At 38.9% G+C, this 20,670-nt stretch overlaps 1 protein-coding gene and 1 long non-coding RNA gene across 2 annotated transcripts in view; one reads left to right on the top strand and one right to left on the bottom strand.

Annotated features, from left to right (window-relative positions):
• The first annotated feature begins 5,965 nt into the window (after positions 1-5,965).
• EEA1 (early endosome antigen 1) overlaps positions 5,966-20,670 on the top strand; it is a 140,504-nt gene continuing 125,799 nt past the window's right edge. Inside the window, exon 1 of the mRNA XM_007503209.3 lies at positions 5,966-6,174. Coding sequence (XP_007503271.2) covers positions 6,151-6,174 — 24 coding nt within the window. The 5' untranslated portion in view covers positions 5,966-6,150. The remainder of the gene's footprint in view (positions 6,175-20,670) is intronic.
• LOC103096313 (uncharacterized) overlaps positions 18,747-20,670 on the bottom strand; it is a 45,674-nt gene continuing 43,750 nt past the window's right edge. The window contains exon 3 of the long non-coding RNA XR_472483.3: positions 18,747-19,369. This is a non-coding gene — a long non-coding RNA (uncharacterized LOC103096313). The remainder of the gene's footprint in view (positions 19,370-20,670) is intronic.

Genomic DNA, 20,670 nt, shown 5'->3' with positions numbered 1-20,670 from the left:
GGGTCATCTTCTTTTGCCTATTGAGGGCAGTTAGCTGGTAAAGTCTATTGGTTGGTTAAATCTTCCTTCTACTACTAGCTAGGTAACTTTGGGCAAATGACTTAATCTCTGTTCACCTCATTTTCCTCATCTGTAAAGTAGGGTTAATAAAACTTCCAAAATTATTGGGAGGTGCAACTGAAATAAAATATGTAAAGTGCTTTGCCACCCTTAGAGATATATGTAAATAGCAGCTATGTCTGAGCACACTTTTTAAAAAATTCTTTAGGGATCTTTGCTTATACCATGTTGTAGCTGGCTCATGTCCAACATTGCCTTTTGGGTGAACCTTAGAATCACAGAAAGCATGTCTAAATTAAAATGAAAAATTACATATTTATATGGTAAATTCCCACCTTCTTTCCATGTTTACATTAAATACATTAATCTGATGGCTTTTTCTCTGTGAAGTCTTAGTGTGGAAGCCTCAGAGTAGGTGATTTGACCATGTTGTTTCACATTACAGGATGGCTGATAGGGTTGAGATTCTAGAATTCAGCATCATGGTACAGTTTTTCTTATTCCCTGGATTGATTGACAATCAGAGACCTAGGATTTTTGTATATGGGGTAAATGTTAGAAAAATAGAGAACCTGGGCCCAGGGCCAAGTGGCACCAAGTGGACCACCATTTAGAGGGAGAGGGTGTAAAAAGGACACTCCTCTGTGGTAGAGAGGAATGGGAAGGGGATGGAGAGAGAGAGAGATAGAGAGAGACAGAGACACAGAGATATGCACGCAGATAGACAGAAAGAGAAAAAGACAGAGACAGAAAGGCAGGCAGACAGAAACAGAGAGATACAGAGACAGAAAGACATAAAGTCATTCTGGGTCTAGTTTGAGGCCACTGTTGGGTAGGCCAGGGAAGAACTGGGCAAGTGAGAAGCTCAATGCAGGTTGTAATAGCAGAGCATCCTATTTCAATTATTCTTGTTAATTAGGTGCCAAGCTTAATAGGTTCTGCATATCTATGGAATGCAAGTTTTGTCAAGTTCTGTGAGTCATGTTAGGTGGCACAGTGAATAGAGTGCTGGGTCTGGAGTCCAGAAGATCTGAGTTCAAATTCACTCTCAAACACTGTATGATCCTGGTCAAGTCATGTAACCCCTACCTGCTTCCTCAATTTCCTCAATAATAAATAGCATCTTTCTTCCAGGTTTTTTATTTACTTACTTAACAAAATTTCACATTTTCCAAAATTATATGATCCAAATTGTCTCCTTCCTTTCTTCCCTCCCTACTCTAGGAACTTACAAGCAATTCAATCTGGGTTATACATATATTATCATGTGAAATGTGTTTCCCTATTATTCATTTTTGTAAGTGAATAATCTTATAAAACCCAAATCCTAAAACATACACCCAAATAAACAAGTGATAAATCATATGCTTCCATCTGCATTCTTACTCTAACAGTTCTTTCTCTGGAGGTGGATAGTATTCCTTTTCATTAGTTCCTCAGAATTATTCTGAATCAATGGATTGCTGTTAGTAGCAAAGTCTATCACATCTGTTCATTCCACAATATTGCTGTTACTGTGTACAATGTTTTCCTAGTTCTACTTATTTTGCTCTGCATCAGTTCACATAGGTCTTTCCAGCTCTTTCTGAAATCATTCTGCTCATCATTCCTTATAGCACAATGGCATTCCATCACCAACATGTACCACAATTTGTTTAGCCATTCTCCAATTGAAGGATATCCCTTTAGTCTCCAATTCTTTGCCATCACAAAAAGAGCAGCTGTAAATATTTTTGTACAAACAGGTCCTTTCCCATTTTAAAAAATCTCTTTGGGATACAAAGCTAGTAGTAGTATTACTGGATCAAAGGATATTCATTCTTTTATACTCCTTTGGGCATAGAACCAAATTGAGAATGGTTGGCTCAATTCACAACTCCACCAGCAATGCATTAGTGTCCCAATTTTGCCACATTCCCTCCAGTATTTATCATTTTATTTTAGTTTACTTTTTACATTTACTTTTACTTTACATATTGGCCAATCTGATAGGGGTAAGGTGATATTTAAGAGTTGTTTTAACTTGAATTTCTCTAATCAAGAGTGATTTAGAAATTTTTTTTCATTTGATTATTGATAGCTTTGATTTCTTCATCTGAAAACTGCCTATTTATATCCCTTGACCATTTGTCAATTAGGTTATAACTTGAATTCTTATAAATTTGACTTAGTTCTTTACATATTTGAGAAATGAGACCTTTATCATAGAAATTTATTATGAAACATATTTCTCAGTTTGTTGTTTCCCTTCTAATCTTGGTTTCATTGGTTTTGTTTGTATAAAATCTTTTTAATTTAATATAATCAAAATTATTCATTTTATATCTTGTAATGTTCTCTATCTCTTGTTTGGTTATAAATTCTTCCCTTCTTTATAGATCTGACAGGCAAACTATTTTATGTTCCCCTAATTTACTTATAATATAACTTTTTATGTTTAAACCAAATATTCATTTTGAACTTATCTTGGGTATAGGGTGTGAGATATTGTTCCAAACCTAATTTTTGCCTTACTGTTTTCCAATTTTCTGGCAGGTTTTGTCAAACAGCAAGTTCTTATCCCAAAAGCTAGGTTCCAGGTTTAAAAGAAATTTATTTATTTACTTTTAGCATTCTTTTCTTCTTAAAATTTTAGTTCTAGATTCTCTCCCTTTCTCTTATCCCCTTCCTTTTTGAGAAGGTAAGCAATATAATATAAATTATTCATGTGAAATAATGTATATTTTCATATCAACCATATTGGGAAAAAATAAAGTGAGAAATTATACTTCAATTGAAACTCAGATTTCATTATCATTAGTTCTCTCTGGAAGTGGATACCATTTTTTCATTATCATTCCTATGGAATTATCTTGGATAATTATAATTAAAAAAACTCCTAAGTTTTTTGTAAGGATCAAATGAGATTATATTTGTGAACCACTTAGCATTGGGTCTTACACATAGTAGGTATTTACTTTATATGCATTCTTTTCCCTTTCTGTCTCTGGGTCAAAGTTAGTTTAGTCTCTGTTGATACTAAAAAGATTTTAGAGCTAGAAGAGGTCTTAAGAACATCTATTCCAAGCTCTTTATCTTACTTATGAAAAACCAGGGTCCAGAAAAGTTAAATGAAGTATTTTCCAAGGGCCCATTCTAGTTAGTGTCAAAGCTAAGAAGTAGAACTTGACTTCCTGGATCAGTGGTCTTGTGATTAGATTTTTTTTTTAATTTATAAAGTAGAAATAATATCAACATCAAAGATATATCATAAGACTACTTGGCACATAACACTTATTTAATGTATGTTTATTACCTGATTCAACAAACATTTATTAAGTACCTCTTGGATGGAAACATTATACTAGCTTCAGGCAGAGGGAGGGAGATACCAAGACTGTAATCTGATAGCTTCTAGAATTTATAGTCTAGAAGAGGCAATATAGCTTACCTACCTATAATACAAAATGTTACATGATTAATTAGATTAAAGAAGTTGTTCAGTAGTTCAGTTGTCTGAATCTTCATGACCCCATGGACCATAGCAAACCAAACTTCTGTCCTCCACTGTTCTTGAAGTCTGTTCAAGCTAGTTCATTTGTTTCCATGATACTATCTGTCCATCTCATCTTCTGCCCTCCCATTTCTTTTTGTATTCAATGTTTTCCATTGTCAGGGGCTTTTCTAATGAGTCCCTTCTCATTATGTGGCCAAAATATTTAAGCTTCAGCTTTAGTATTGACTTTCCATTGAATGGTCTGAGTTAATTTCTTTAAGGATTGAATGATTTGATCTTCTTGCTGTCCAAGGGACTCAAAAGGACAAAGAAGTGCAGTCTTCTGTGAGATCAGAGGGAGAAAGCATTACCAACTGGAAGTGGGTATCAATGAAAGCTTCAAGGAGGACCTGTCACTTAACTGTTTAAAGCTTAGGTAAAATTTCCCATAACTAGGAGGAATGGAGGGATAGGGTATAAGGCATTCAAGAGTTGGGAGAGTATGGAATGTAGATGAGGGATGGCAAGAGAACCAATTTGACCAATATAGAAGATATATATCAGAGAGAAATGCTGAGATAAGATTATTTGTTATTGTTTGGTAGATTCATCATCTGCTTTTGTGACCCCCATTTGGTTTTCTTTCTGGAGTGGTTTGCCATTTCCTTCTCCAGCTAATTTTACAGATGAGGAAACTGAGAAAACCAGCCAAGTGATTTGCTCATGGTCACACAACTACAGGGTGATACCAAAGGATTATAGGAAGGTCTTGGATTTTATACTCAAGCATCTACACTTAATGGGGGAGACAATAGTGAGGCAGGAAGATTTCTGAGGATTTGGGAAACTTTTTCATCCTAACTCCAGGCTCTGCCCACTGTGCAAACTCATAGAACTTGCATTCCATTAGAAATGGTGAGTGAAAGGGAATCTAGAGTGAAAGGCATCTAGAACAGAAAGACCTGGAAGATGGTGGAGAGTATTGCCATAGTTGATTGGAACACTGAGAATGGAGAAAGGTGTTTTTGGGGAACAAATATGAGAATTATTTCAGAGATAGAATCCATAAGAACTGGTGCCTGATGAAAAAGAGGAAAACTCAGGGTTAGGTCCCATGGGAGACTGAATGCCATCCACAGGAATGTTAGGGGCAGCTACTTCAGAGGAAAGAGAAAATGTAATTTCAGAGAGGTGGAGTTTTACTATTTAAAATACTATCCAGATGATGATGTTCTTCGTTTTTTACTCTTTGTATTTATATTCATATTGTATGGTATACTTACTTTTAATAAATGCTGACTCAATTCAAAATGATTGGTCTTTAGAGAGCTGGAATCCTGATCTGGAAGTCCAGGGAGAGGTCTTAACTTTGGAATGTGTGAGGAGATGCATAGGTTCATAAATTTAGAAATAGAAGGGGCCTTAGAGGCTATCTATATTTAGTTCAACCAATTCATTAAAAAAAAAAAAGAAAGAAACCTAGTCCCAAAGTGGCTTAATGATTTAAGATTATGTGGGTAGTAAGGGACAGGGGTGGGGTGGGCTAAGGACAAAACTTTGAACAAATATCAGCATCATGAACCAAGGAAGCAGAGTGTGGCCTTTGAAAGAAGGTTGAACATTTTAAAGAACATGGGTCAATTTAATTAGAGGGAAGTTGGCTTGAAGAATAAAATGGCCTGGAAGTAGACTTCTGGAATCAGTCCCGCCTCTAACACATTCTGGCCTCGTGACCCAAAGCAAGTCACTTGATTAATCAGGGTTCCAGGAAATTCGCGGAGAACAGCTTGGTGAAATTTGCATTGTATGGAATTTCCCATGCCAATTAAATTATAGATTTTGTCCAAAAAAGAAAAAAAAAACCCATTATGTTAAAAAAAATGTAGAATTCCAAACTCCTCTCCTCGGGTGAATAAAGTCTCATCTTCCTTTCTGTTCAGCTTCAGTTTCTTTTTTGGGTAAGGCTGCATTGGGATTTGCCAACACCAAGACAGGCAGGAAGGGAATGGAAAGGGAAAGCCAGAAAGGGAAGGGAGGAGTGAGGAGGAGGAGGGGTTCCCCCATTGGGGGGTGACACAGACCCCTACGGGGGTGGGAATCAGCTCTTGGTCGTAGCTCGCCAGCGTCAGGGTGGCCGCGGACGCTGCCACTGCTCAGCGAAGCTACCTTACTGAGAAATAGTAGCTCTCGCGCGTCCCCTGGGAAGGACAAGTCTGGCGGGTCCATAGACCCCGCGACCGCTCTTCGGCCCCGCCCCCGGCCCGGGAGAGGCCGGGGAGCGTGCTTACGCCCAGCTTTCCGCGACCAGTCAGCCCAAAGGCCCGGTCCCCTAGCCTGTCCATCAGCGGCCCGCCCACGCCCCGGGGAGGCGGGCACACACTTTACCAGCCGGCTCGGATTGGTCGCTGGCTCAGGCCCCGCTCCCAGAGGTGGGTCCAGGCGACAGCACTCATCTCCCGCTTCCCGCCCGGGGCCGGGAGGTGGCGCCCCCGCCCCCGCTGTCAGTGGCCGCGCGACTGCGCGCTCCCTCCTCGCTGGCCGGCCGAGTGCGGGGCCGTGGAGGCTGCCCAAGCGGCCGCCGCCCTCCTGCCCCGGCCCCGGCCCACAACTCCACCATGCTTCGGCGGATTTTACAGCGGGTAAGAGCTAGGAACCGTCGCCGCGGCGGGCCAAGGACCGGCTTGTCACTCTCAGAGATTAGGCCTCGGCGTGGGGGGGCGGGGTGGGGTCGCGCTCGTTCATAGGTGTGAGGGGGAGGGGCGGGGCGCACGCACTCTAGGATTTGTGTTGGGGTTGGGAGCGAGCTTGGGACCCTCTCTCCCTTTGGCGGTTATAGCTGCCGTATTTACTACGCTGTCATTGAGAACGTGGCGGCCGGAGTCGGGGGGGGGGGGTAGTGGAGGAGGAGAAGCACAGGGGGCGGGGTTTCACCTGGCCCCGCCCCCAATGACCTTTGGGCTGCCGACCCCAAGCAGTCCAGCGTCCGGTCCCCTTTCTTCTCCGCAGGCCTTCGGCGCCGTAGTCTGGAAAGGACACGTGGGTGGCCGGGCCGGCTGCGACCCCACCATCCCCTCAGGGCGATGCTCGTGGGTCTTCTGGTTCCCCCTTCCCGGTGCCCTGGTGGCCCAACGTGCTCCTCCCTCCCTCCCCGCAGCCCCCATCGCAGCCGAATCTACTAAGTCTAAGGCGTTCTCCAGATGCTAAACCCGTGTCCCGTGCCGAGGACATCCTCCTCCTCCCGGGACTCTCCAACCTGGCCTTTGTATACAGGAGGCGCTTCCTAGGCGTGGGTTCTTTCATTCTTTCCCCCTTCCCCCCCAAAGACCTTGGGAAGGGGCTTGTCACCTAACCGAGACCACTGAAAAAATGGGAGCCCAAAACATTGTGGAGCCACTCGGAGGACAAAAGACGTCCAGGATTGCACCCCATGGTGGTTCAGCTGGGGGTAGCCATCGAAGAGAGTTGAGTCATCCAGTATATGGAAAAGGGAGTGTTCTAGTTTCTCCCCAGCTGGCTTTCGATGTCAGTGTCATGTCAAACTTAGTCATCTATCAAGGGGAAGTATAATAACTAATATGTTTAAAATTGATAGTTTCCTGTATTCGATTTTCAAAAGATTGGTTCGAATCTGGAGGGCTGGCTACTCCCCCAACCTCATCCCTCTTTTATTTCAACCACTACCATCCATCTTAGAGTCAGTACTGTGTATTGTTTCCAAGGCAGAAGGGCAGTAAGGAGCTAGGCAGTAGGAGATAAGTGACTTGCCTAGAGTCACACAGCTAGGAAGTGTCTGAGGACATTTAAACTCACATCCTCCTACTTTTAGGCTTGACTCTCAATCCACTGAGCTACCTAGCTGCCTTCCACCCTCCTTTAAAAAAAAATGTTTGAAATCTGGAAAAAATCCTTTTTGTTTTTAAGAAAGGATTCTGGTAATAAGGGCACATCCAATCTTCTGCTCAACAGTAAAGACATCTTTGTATAATTTACATGTAATATGTAGCTAATTTTCAGGAACCAGTTGTTTCATGCCTTAGATTGCTTTTTGTCCCCCTGTTATTTCTGTAGCTAAAAATTAGTTGGCTTAGGATCTATGTAAATGTTTATGATGAAAAGAAAATGTTTAGGGACTTAAAAGTACCTTCTGAAAGGTATGTTGACAGAACTGCTAGGAGATTCTGGGTGTTTTGAAGTGGTCCAGGTTAATACTGTTAGGAATTAAGGTTATTTGTTTTTGTTTTTCATTGTTGTTAAGAGGAAATAAATGGTTTTGGAAATACCAAAAGGAAAACAAGAAATTGGAATTAATTCTTGGTAACAGTTAAAATGTTTTGTGAAGTTATCAAAACATGAGGAATAACTTGTTGAAATCTTTTGATGTTAATTATGGGTATTTCCATTGTGAACTTGAAGTTTCTGCAGCTAGCCATTACACTTTGATTAAAATATAACTCATTGCAGTTTAGAACTTAAAGACATTTTAAGTCATCATAGAAACAATCTTTTTTTAACTGCCTGTATGCTTTTGAATTAAGAACACAATAATTAGGTGACAACTAGTGTTTACTTTTTTTTTAAAGCTCAACAGGTGGTATTTACAAACTGGTATAACTTGAATCTTTAAACTGTATAACTTGGCAACATTTTAATTCCACCCCACCCTTGACAACCTGTCATTTCTCATCAGAAGTAATAAGATAAACCGAAGAGTCAGTGGTTTTTGCATTGTTAGGACTGTGCTATTTGATGACCCTTTTACTTCACTCATGAATGTTATTTCCTCTGTAAAAGTACTCTTTTAAGTAAACATTTTTTTAACCCTTAATTTCTGTCTGAGAATCAATACTGTGTTTTGGTTACAAGGCAGATGAACAGTAAAGGTGACTTGTCCAGAGACTCACATCAAGGAAGAGACTGAGGCTAGATTTGAACCCAGGACCTCATTTCTCTAGGCCTGGGCTCTCCATCCATGGAGCCACCTAACTGCCCTACTCCTCTTTCTTTTGAAAAAAAAAAAATGTATAGCCATTCAGAGACACAGTTTAGTCCTACCTAGTCTGAGGTGGAACCTGTGAGGTCAAATTTGCCTCTTTGTTTAGTACCTCTAGTTCAAATCCATTATAGAGGGCGTAGAACTTTTCAGGTAGCTCTTCATTTTCCATCAGTAGCTCTGTTTGGTTTCTACCTCATAGAACATCATATATTATAGCCAAGTAATTAAGTTCTTCTGTATATTACTGAGAATGTTGTGACCGTAGCTGGGGAAGTTCATATAGGGAAGGGAGCCTCACCTGGCCCCCCCACTGCTGACCCAGAGCAGCCCATCAAGTGGTCCCTCTTCCCCTCCTCAGGCCTGCAACATCCAGCCATTGGTTGTTTTTGGTGCCAACTGAGAACTGAGCATGGCTAAACTATCCTTCCACAAGACAGTCTTTCAGATATTTGAAGAAAACCATCATATTTCATCCCATCCCGAGTCTTGTCTTCTCTGGGACTAAACATCACCAATTCCTTAGATATATCATGATTCTGACCTTATCCTAGTGGTCTTCACATCCAACTTGTCATTGATTCTTCTAAAATATCATTCCCTAAACCAGACACAGTACTCTAGATGTGGTCTGATTGGAATAGGATACAAAGTAGCTATCATCTTCAAGTATTCTCAAGGATAACAATTATTATAGCCAGCACTTATATAGCACCTACTATGTGCCCAATATTGTGCTAAGTGATTTACAAATATAAGCACATTTTGATCCACATAAGTCCCAATGGCCTAGAACAATGGACCAAATCAAACAGATGAATTGGTAGTCTAAATATAAGTTCCACATTTGGTGAAAACCAGTAGATACAAGATGGGAGCAATAAAGCAGGTCATAGGAAAAACCAAACCAAACCTTGGGGGTTTTAGTAGGTTGCAGGTTCAAAGTAATAATACTCAAAGGTAAAAAAATCCACTCACTCTCTCTCCTAGGTCATTGGAGAGTTAAAAAATGATGTGACTTTGCAACCTTAAAAATGAGTTAAGGGGGGGGGGGGTCAGAGAGGGGACAGCCCAGGAAATGGGAGATCCAGGATTCAAATGTGACCTCAGAATACTTTCTAGATGGGTGACCCTGGGCAAGTCACTTAACCCCAGTTGCCTAGCCCTTATTGATCTTAGATCTAATACATAGTACTGATTGTAAGACAGAAGGTAAGGGTTTAAAAAAAAAAAAAAGCATAGGTCCAAGTGGCCCTCTCTTGCCTCCAGGATCAAATACAAAATACTTTGTCATTTATAACTCTTAATAACCCAGCCTCCTCCTTTTTTAGTCTTCTTACACATCCTACTTCCCCCCTCTACTCATCCTTCCCATGCCTGGAATGATTTCTCTCCTCCACTCTCATCTACATATCTTCATGGCTTCTTTTTATGTCTCAACTGAAATTCCTTCTTTTACTAGAATCCTTCCCCAACCCCTTTTAATTCAGGTATGTTTCTTTTATTAATTACTTCCTATTTATCCTGCATATATTTGCTTGTATGTTTTGTCTCCCTCCTAAGATTGCTTCTTGAGTGCCAGGACTGCTTTTTACCTCTTATCTATATCTCTAGCATTTAGTAGTGCTTAGCACTTATTCAGCACTTAATAAAAATTTGTTGATTGATCTCTCTAAGGACATTGTGAAGTCACATTTTATAGAATTTTTAACAATAATTGCATAACATGATAAGTCACATGGGTCAAGAGAAGGTAATAGTTAACATTTTGCTTCATAAAAGGGAACAAAATCACTTAGTCATTCAGCACATATACCCATGGAGAGAATTGTTCCTGAAACCACTCAATCAACACTTCTTTCACCATTCCCCTCAGTGATCTTTCTGGCTGGTCAAAGGTGTGAACTAAGATCCTTGGAAGCATCAAAGTAATCTAAGAGACCTCTTCCTTCTATCTGGTGATCTTTAGTTATTATAGTGAATGGAGGAAGGCAAATGACCTTAACTAGAGAAAGAGGCATTTCCCAACTAAAGTCCAATTACTACTTCCCTTAGTCTCTTTTCAGGAGCCTTAGATTTAATTTTTGATCTTTTACATATATTTTTCTTTTTAAAAATCCTTGCTTTCTATCATAGAAAGGATATTGAGTATTGATTCCAAGGTAAAAGTTTGGTAAGGGCTAGGAAATGGGGGTTAAGTGACTTGTCCCAGGCTCATACAACTAGGAAGTGTTCTGAGCTGGATTTGAACCCAGGATCTTCTGTCTCTAGGCCTGGTTCTATCCACTGAGTCACCTAACTGCCCTCATGTATATTCTTTTTTAGTTTATCTTTTTCATGTGTTCTTAAAAGAAAAAGGTTAGATTCTTAAAAGATAAAGGTTAGGGTTGAAGGCAATAGTTTAGTAATTTTGGTCTCAGAATTCCTTTATAATCTTGAAAATTATTAGTTTTTTGTTTATATGAGTTGATCTATTGATATTTACTGCATAGTATTATTATAAAAGTGATGGCATATCTGGACAGTTAAACAAACAAAAAAAAAACAGATGTCATCTTGCTGTCAAAGGTCCATGTAGTCAAATCTGTTGGGTTTTTTTCAGTAGCTGTGTATGGCTGTGAGGGTTGGACTCTAAGGAAATATGAGTACCCCCAAATTGACACTTTTGAATTTGTTGTTGGAGAAGACTTTTGAAAGTCCCTGGGACAGTAAGGAGATCAAATAGGTCAATACTTAAAGAAATTAATTCAGACTATTCACTGAAAGGTCAAATACTAAAGTTGAATCTTAAATACTTTGATCATATAAGGAGAAGGTTAGACTCAGTAGAAAAGAAGACCCTGCTGTTGGGAAAGACTGAAGACAAAAGGAAAAGAGGATTGATTTGCAGAGGATGAGAGAGAGTGTCATGGAAACAACAAATATGAACTTGGACAGACTTGGAGAGTGGAGGATAGAATGTCTTGGTATTCAAGAGCATTGTTTCTTGAGAAGTTTGATTTAGTAGTGATAAGGTTTTCTTTTTCTGGTAGGTTTGGAAAGGATTACTGGACAGATGTTTAATTTTTAATATTTTTATTTGAAATTTTAAAAAAGAATGCTTTAACATTTCACCCATAGTGGGAGTTATTCAGGATAAGTTATTCTAGAAAGAGATGACTTGTGATGGCACAAGAGAACAAAGTAAAGTTTAACAGTTAACATTAAAGGGTTGAGATTTGGAAGGGAGGAAGTAAGGCCCAGAGCAGCCAAAAGCTTGGGAAAACATGGAGGGTCAGTTAGTGCTAGCATCATTAACAGTATCAGCATCATCAGTCAGAGTAAGTTCAGAGTTATGGAATGGGGCAGCGGAATCCTTTTGGTTGAAGAGATAAAGAATTTGGCCTTTCCTATGTGTGTGAGAGGTACAAACAGAAGTTGCTGTGGAGCAAGGGTATTTGAAGAATATTGACTTGTAAAATGATGTAGATGATTTTCAAATTTGAATCCAGAAGGTCCCCATGGGATTCAAAGTTCTTAACATAGTGGAAAGGATTCAAATGAAATGTTTATCATGGAGAGTATTTTTTTAAGATCTCTGATACAGCATCTCTGACATCCTGAGGTCTAATGGAACATTGACTATTCTTTCTCTATCCCTAAGATGATTTACCATTAATTTGTGAAGCTACCATTCTTTTTGTAGAATTTCTTCAGCAAACAGATTTTAATTGATTGATTCATGACTATCCAACATTATCCTTTAGTTCTGTTGTGCTTTTCCAGCTTACTATAGCAATTTTATTAGCACCTCAAAAGCTGAGATGGTTTCATTTCTTCTTTGGTATGACCAGCATATAACACAGTATCTGGACATGGTAGGCAGGAAAGAAATGGTAGTTGATATATAGTCTCATTTGTTCCTTACAACTCTTTGAGGTAGTTAGTAGATGAGGAAACTAGGGAAGTTAACTGCCAAAGGTCACATAGCCTATTAGTAGAGCCAGTATTTAAACTCCAAGTTTTGAGATTTTGAGTCAGTTTATGTAGTGCTCTTTTCACTATAAATATATTGTGCTTTTTGGTAACTTGAAGTAATTTTCCTACCCACAAAAAAGTTCATCATTGTTTATAAATAAGGGGCAGCTAGATGGCTCATAGAAGGTAAGAATTTTTTTAAAAAAAGTATTCCTTCAGATACTAAGACAAGCATAATATACTTGAAGGAGGGTTGTATATTTTCCATGAGTATTACTTCCTTATTTCAAAGCAGTATCAGATGGTCAAAACTTTTTATTTCTCATTAGAAACAAAGGAGGACCTAAATATTCTACAGCTGTTTATTAAGCACTTTGGGTCTGGTTCTGAGGAAACAAAGGCAAAATACAATATCATTCTTGTCCTTAAGAATCAGGGAAAAGTTGAGAGGGAGAGTATTCCATTCATGGGGTACAGCTATTAAAAAGATTCAGAGTGGGGACATGCATTGTTGGGTGTAAGAAACAGTAAGAAAATCATTGCCTTTGGACCAGAGACTATCTAGAATGGACTAAAATGTAAGAAAACTAGAAGGGTAGGAAAAGACCAGGATGTGGAGAACTTTACATGCCAAACAGAGGATTTTAATATTTGATCTGAGAGGTAACCAAGAGGTACTGGAGTTTATTGAGCAGGAGGATTAAATGATCAGATCTGTGCTTTTGAAAAATCACTTTGGGGGACAGCTAGGTTCGAGTCAGGCCTAGAGATGGGAGGTCCTAGGTTCAGATTTGGCCTCAGACACTTCCCAGCTGTGTGACCTTGGGCAATTCACCTAACCCCCATTGCCTAGCCCTTACCACACTTCTGCCTTGGAGCCAATACACAGTATTGATTCCAAGATGGAAGGTAAGAGTTTTTATTAAAAAAAGAAAAGAAAAATCACTTTGGTGACTGAATGAAGTATGAATTAGAGTGGGGAGAAACCTGAGTTAGGGAGGCCAGTCAGAATGTTGTCCTAGGGTAAGTCCTAAGTTAAGTGGTGACCTTATAAGTAAGGAGGGAAGGAGATGTATGAGAGACATGTTATAAAGAGAGAAAAAATGTGGTTTTTGGACTGGGACAATGGTTGGGCAGAAAATAGGAACTTCAGAGGACAGTAGAGTTTGGGGGAAGGGTGGGAAGAAGATATTGAGTTATGTTTTAGATATACTGAATTAGATATACTGAATGAAAATTTAGTGATTGGACTTAAAAATATATGAAATAATGTGGTCACCAAAGTTATTATAGCTAAAGTCACAAATTTATTTAACAAAATAGAGGGGAAACAATGAAGTAGAGAAATGTGAAAGAGGTTGGAGAAAATACCTATACTAGTCCTCAGCCAGGAGGGCCAGCAGTGAGTAACCACATCGTTTCCTCCAAGATGGAAGCTAATCTCTTAGGAAACTAGGAAGGGAGTCAGCCTTTTCATTTACCCAATGAAGTAGTACAGGAGTCAGTCTAAGTTGAAGTCACGAACCACGAAGCCATTTTATTGCTGCCTGCCCTAGTTTTCTCTTCTCTTAACTAAGGGTAATGACTTCTATCTCTTAGGGTTATGAGGATCAATTGAGATAGCATATGTAAAACTCTTTGTAAATCTTAAAGCTCTATGGAAATGTTAGTTATTGTTGTTAACTTATTATTATGATTCTCAGGACACAGGAGAGCCTTATTCTGAGTATTTTGGGGATACAGTTTGAATTGTTGTATTTTTCATTCACTTTTAGCATTTTTTTTCTTATCAGATTTCTTGTGCCATAGGGCTTAAAAAACTAGAGATTTATTATTTTTTGGAGGGGTCTTTTTTGTTCTCTATTTTTACTTCATCACACTATTTAGCTAATTGCTTTTCTAGAAAATATATTGGATCTGTGCTTTCCTTTCCACTTTTTTACAACTCTTACCTTGGCCTAATCTGTTATTTATGGAGGAAATTACCACAACAAAGATGGTCTTCCTACCTCTGGCCTTTTAAAAACTCTAATGTATCATAATAATAGCTAAGAACAGTGTTATTTACATATTTCATTCTACCAGTCTGTTGTTCAAGACTTATTAATATTGCATCACTATTTTGTTATCGAGGCAGTGTGGTGGAGTGGAAAAGGAAGCTGGCCTGGAAGTCCATACCTCAAAAAAAAGGGTCTTGGTAATTAAGCCTAGAGAGGCAGGCTGGCATAGTGGGAATAAAAGGTAGGACCTGGAGTGAGAAGAGACTTGATTTTAGATCTTGCATCAGACACAGCAGATGCATTAATGGAATCATAGGAAAGTCCCTTAACCTTCCCAACGTCATCAATATTCTCATCTGTAAAGTAGGGATAAAACCCTACCTACTTTGTATGGTTGTGAGAAAAGCCTAACTCAAAATCTTTTCAGGATTGTGCTTCACAGGTTAACATTAATAACCTACATCAATTTGTTTCATTCTCCCAACTTCATTTCTTGTTACTCTGGTATTGATTCTCTGTTCATATTGTATTTATTTGTATTTCCTACAAATGATTTATAGGTTTAATTACTCAATATATGAAGTCCCTTATAGTGGTGGGCTCTGAGTGATAAAATTGGTAGATAATCTCTGTCCTTGAGGAAGGTATGATGTGTATGTGTACATACATTGGTATGTGTACATATATACTTATCTATGAAAAATTACTAATAATACGAAGTAATTAAATACAAAATGAATAGCACAGAAAGTAAATGCCATCAGAATCTAGAGGGAGAAGAGAATTTCTTCTTGAAATTTTTTTACTACATGGAAGAGATAGGATTTTTAATTATGCCTTGAAGTATAGTTAGGGTTTAGTACTAAGATGGTAGCTAATGGGGACATCAAAGACTAGTGCAGTGTTATTTCTTTCTGATTGGGGAACATGTTCAAAGGCAGAATGGAAAGAGCCATTGGAGGGGGAGAAACTGAAGATGTTGGAGGAAAGCATAAATGAAGGAACTAGGCCCTAGAGAAGGGAGGGAATAACATTTAGGATACAAGAAGAAAATATAGCCTGGGAAATAAGAATGCCTTAATTTGAGAGAAGAGAAGAGAAAAAAAATGAAAGGAAAATGATATTTAGAGGAGAGAAAATTTTGTGTAATAATTTCTACCTTGTTAGTAAAGTTTAAAGTGGGATCATATTCTGAGTTGGGTTTTGAGGAGAATGGAAAAAGTTTGGCATAACAACTATACTATAAGGAATGTGGGAATTCTTTTATTCATCTCCTTAATAACCAGCATCAAGAGATCAGTTAAAGTTAGTATGAATTTATAGTGCTCTAGACCAGCATGTTTCACATTTTCTATGTGTTATTGCTTATATCCAAATGTGTTCCTTTTCAATATTATTCATTAATGTCTACCTGTTTCAATTCTGGTCAAAAATATTACCCTTCTAGTAAAAGAAAGTAAAAGTAAAAGCAAGAAAGGACTACTTTCTCATGTCTTTCTGTATCTCCCACAATATCATTTCTCCTGAATTTGCTCTTTGTCAAGATCAAGATCATAATCTTTGGGATTCAAAGTCAGCTTATCCTCCCTGTGCGTTAACTTTTTTTCCTGGCTTTATATATCTCTCTACCAAATCTTTCTTAATGGGATTTCAGCTTTCATTGATTGCTGCCCTTGAAATTTTAGGTCCCTTTATAAGCAACTATTTATGCCTTCCTAATTACCAACCCTGAGTAGCTGCCACCAGCCACCTTCTCTCTTGTTACTGGGTTACCAGACATTGTGAGAGGAAGTCATGAAGCCATGCTTATGGGATCCACTATAAATTTGTCTATTCAAGCCTTTGTTTCACCCTCAATTGCTGCAAGGCCAACTTTTTAATCATTTCTTACTTGTTCGCTTTTTCATTCTTCAAGGAAGTCATTCTAAATCGCTCTACTATTTTCATCTTCAACTCTATCTTTATCCCCCCCATACTCAGAAAATGACCTAATTTCTTAGTTTATCAGGTCATATTTCTCACATTGTGAGTTCTTTTAAATTCATTCTTTCATATCTTAAAAAAACTCTTTAGCTTTCCTTAAAAATTTTAACAACTATTGTTTCTATTATTTGTTTGATCCATTCATTAAAAATTTCACAGTTGGGGGCAGCTGGGTAGCTCAATGGATTGAGAACCAGGCCTAGAGACAGGAGGTCCTAGGTTCAAATTTGTCCTCAGACACTTCTCAGCTGTGTGACCCTGGGCAAGTCATTTGACCCCCATTGCCTAGCCCTTACCACTCTTCTGCCTTGGAGCCAATACACAGTATTGACTCCAAGATGGACGGTAAGGGTTTAAAAAAACAATTTCACAGTTAATACTCTATTTGTGTATGTCATTTGTTTGTGCTCCCTGAAGTGTACTATTTTTATTTCATTGTAGTTTATAAAGAATGATATGTTTTCTGTCTTTTTTGTCAATGTTTGCAACATATCTATTCTACATATCTAAAATACATACTTTTTTTTATAAGAAATCCATGTAGTACTGAAAAATATGTATATTCTTTAGCAGCCCTATTTAGAAGATGCCATAAGTCTTCTAGCTCCAGTTTGTTTTTTGTTAAGTTCTGTATTTTTCCTTTTTTTACCTTTCTATTAAGCTTGTCTTTACCTAAAATAAGGGCATTGGAATCTCTTGCCACTTTGTGTTACGATCTGTGTCTCCCCCCCCACCCCCCCCAAGTAATGTTTCATTTGATTATTGAACTTTACTCTCCCAGTGGCCATTTTCTCCCCCAATGTGACTTGACTTGAAATCTCCCTGGATTGGGGGCAGTTAGGTGACTCAGTGGTTAGAGAGTCAGGCCTGGAGACAGTTGGGCTCAAATTTGGCCTCAGACACTTCCTAGCTGTGTGATCCAGGGCAAGTCACTTAATCACCATTGCCTAACCTTTACTGTTCTTCTGCCTTAGAATCAATAACTAAGATGGAAGGTAAGGGTTTAAAAAAAAGAAGTAAAGTAAGAACTCTCCCTGGATCAGTGCCCTACCAACTTTTTTGGGTGTTCATTGCCTTAAAGAGTTCTGATTCCCTTTCATCTGAGGCAGGATGAGTGGTTTGTGTATCAAGTCTCTGCTGATTATACCCATTGTAAGGCCCCATCTCCCTTTTGAGAATATCTTTCTTCTCTTATGGAAGCATTTATCAATGATATCCATTCATCAGTGAAACAGGATTTCCCACCATTTTCATTCCATTCCTGTGCTTCCCCTTGCCCATTTCCCTGTAGGTACCCTTTTTTCTCCTTTTCTCAGTGCTTTCTTATCCAGTATTTTTAGGGCTCAGTCTTCTTATCCTAAATTAAGACTTTTCTTTGACCCTGCTGCCCACTCTGGTGACTTTCCTATTTGTTTATCCCCTTCACTGCCAGATTTTTTAAAAGATTTGTTTACATTTGCTGCCTCTAACTCTTTAAGTCCTACTAACTACTTAGTTGGATTTATTTTTTTTCTTGAAACCTTGAAGTCATCTCTTTCCCATCTGTCTTAAGGCCCTTGCCCCCCTTTGCAACTGTTCCTCATGACCTGTGCACAGGATCTAACCCCTCCTAGCTCAGGAGCTAACTTCCATGAAGATCTTTCCTGAATGCTCACTGTCTTCTCTCTTTTCCAAGCTTATGATGATCCTCTCTTAGTACACATTATCTTGAACAGATCTTTGTCCCTTTGTATCCTGCCTTGTACTGCCTTGTCTACTTTTTAGATTTTAAATTCCTTGAATTCAGGGAATGTTATTTTTTCATCTTTGTAGCTATTCCCAACATCTACCTGGGTACTGTTAAAGAGAAAGGTGATGACTCTTCCCCTTCTCTTTTAAAATGGTGATGGGTTGAATGGTTTGTCTCATTGGAAAGATGTAAACTCCAGTGAAACAGTTGAGGGAAATTGAGGTTAGGGGAATATGGATGCTGAGGTGTAAGCTGAAGGATAGAAGGAAAGATGGCAAGATCTCTCCTTCCCTGGGGATAGCCAACACCAGAGCTTGAGACAACCTTGGAGAGACAGAAAGAAACTTTCCTATCTCTCTTTCCACTGGATATTTTTACAAACTATATCCCTGGAGTTCCAACGTAGGCACAACTGCAGGGAAAGATCTTTATGTCCCAGACAGCTGTTTCAGAGCAAAGGATTTGTAGTCAAGCCCTCTTCTATGGATGGTGATGGCAGACCAGGTGTAGTTTGTCATAAATGGGACAGGATTTACTCCTTGGATTCTGTCATTTATCTCTCAACCTCTTTCTGTTAATGAAGATGGGCCAAACCCAGATCTGACTTAACTAAGATTTATTTTGGAAAAGGGAAAGGAAGGTATTGATGGGAAAGGGGAAAAGGATCCCCTGACAAGCTAAACCCCCCAACAGCAGGATCTTGAGGTTTGAATCTGAGTACCAAAGGATTCTGCCTCCTTCCAGCTGTCAGTCTTCTTTATTTCTAAGTTAATATCTCTTTATCTCTCTAAGTCCAAATTATTATCAAATTCAAAGACAGCAAAAGGGAGACCCAGAAGGGAGTAGGTAGGCTAGCTCTGATGAGAGAGTCCAAACCAAACTCCTTCCAAGTCAAGGGTTTTTGTAGGAGGATGAGGAAAGGTAGTAGAAAATTCTTTGATGGAAACAGGTTCACAGATAGGCAGGAAATTCTGGCTCTTCTCCCTCTCGTGACTTCGGATCCCCTCAGCCACCCAGAAAAAGTCTTCTCTCTTCCCCTTCCAGAGCTGGAAGTTCTGAACTTGGCCTCAGCTCACACTTCTCACAATCCTTTACTCTCTGTCATCTGCCACCAAGCTGCTTGTCCATCAAACATGCAGGATCCTATCCAGGTCCCCTTGCCATTCTTATAGTACCTAATAGTTGGAGGAAAGACTTTCTGTACCTAAAGCATTATAAATACAAAGTTCATAAATATAAAAAATAATCACCAGTTCTCTATGTTGTGCTCTAAATGGAAATTAAAAATATTTATTGTGTCCTTTTTTATTAATATTTTTATAGCTATAGCTTTGTTAAAACTAAAATTTATTTATTTTTGCCATTGCACACAAAATGCTATATATTTTTGGATAATCTCATTTTGACATTTAGGAAAATATAATGAAGTGTGACAAGGAAATCACTTTAAAAGACTGATATATATTAATTTAAGGTCGCCAAGGAATTCAGCTATGTAATTCCTAAATGAAAACTTAAGTCAGCAGTCAATCTTTTATGGAGTTTAATTACAATAGGAGAAAGTAATTAGAGATAGAGAGAGAGAAAAGGGAGAGAAGGGAATAGGGCTTAAATACCCCTTCTGTTTAGGCTGGGCCAAAAGGCCCAAGCCCTTAGATAGCTGGGGCAAAGAAAGGAGATCAGTCCCTATTACTCACGTGACCAAAATGGAGAAACAGTCTCAGAGCCCCCACCTTCAGCTTCCTTCAGAGCAAGCTTCTCAGAGCACACACCAACCACACCGACCAACTTCTCAACCCCCCTCCTCGAGTCTTCAGACTCCCCTATCTTTAAGGAAACCATCCAAGTTGCCTCCCCTCAGTCCTCACATCTACCAATCACCTGTCCATCAATTTCCCTGTGCCAATGGAGGCTCTAGCTTAAACCCAGGACCGCCCAGAGGTCTCTGGCTTTTGCACATGTCTGTTGAAGGTCATATTTTCAAATAATTAAATCTTTGATCCTTTGCTACAGCCCTTTCTAAATCCTGTTAACCTGAGTAGGGTAGAGATTGGAATAATTAAATTTTGATCTATGCTGCAGCCCTTACTCAATCCTGTTAGGACTGAATAGGGTGGAGATTGATTCCAAGTATCTCCATTATATCAATTCTAAAATCAATCATGACTCAAAGAAATTCCTGTTCTATGCTTAAGCATAGGTCAAAGTCCTTTCCATTGTTCAGCAAAAGGTTTCTGTCCTAAAGTAATCTTAAGAAGGGAAGAGGAGGAACCTCCCATGCCAATGGGGTTCCCATTCCAATAGACTATCAGTAAGAAATTTTCCAAGTATGAAATATCCCAATGGTGAAATTTCCAACATTTATAAGTCTAAGGAATTTTAAGGTTTACAGAAGCATTTCTTTGATTATACTCTATATTCACTAACTATGTAATCATATATTTTCTGATGTTTGATGGTATCATAAAATCATTAA

This window comes from Monodelphis domestica, chromosome 5 (assembly GCF_027887165.1).
Source record: "Monodelphis domestica isolate mMonDom1 chromosome 5, mMonDom1.pri, whole genome shotgun sequence".
NCBI lineage: Eukaryota > Metazoa > Chordata > Mammalia > Didelphimorphia > Didelphidae > Monodelphis > Monodelphis domestica.
The sequence above is the reverse complement of the archived record's forward strand: the minus strand, read 5'-3'. Positions and strand labels throughout refer to the sequence as shown.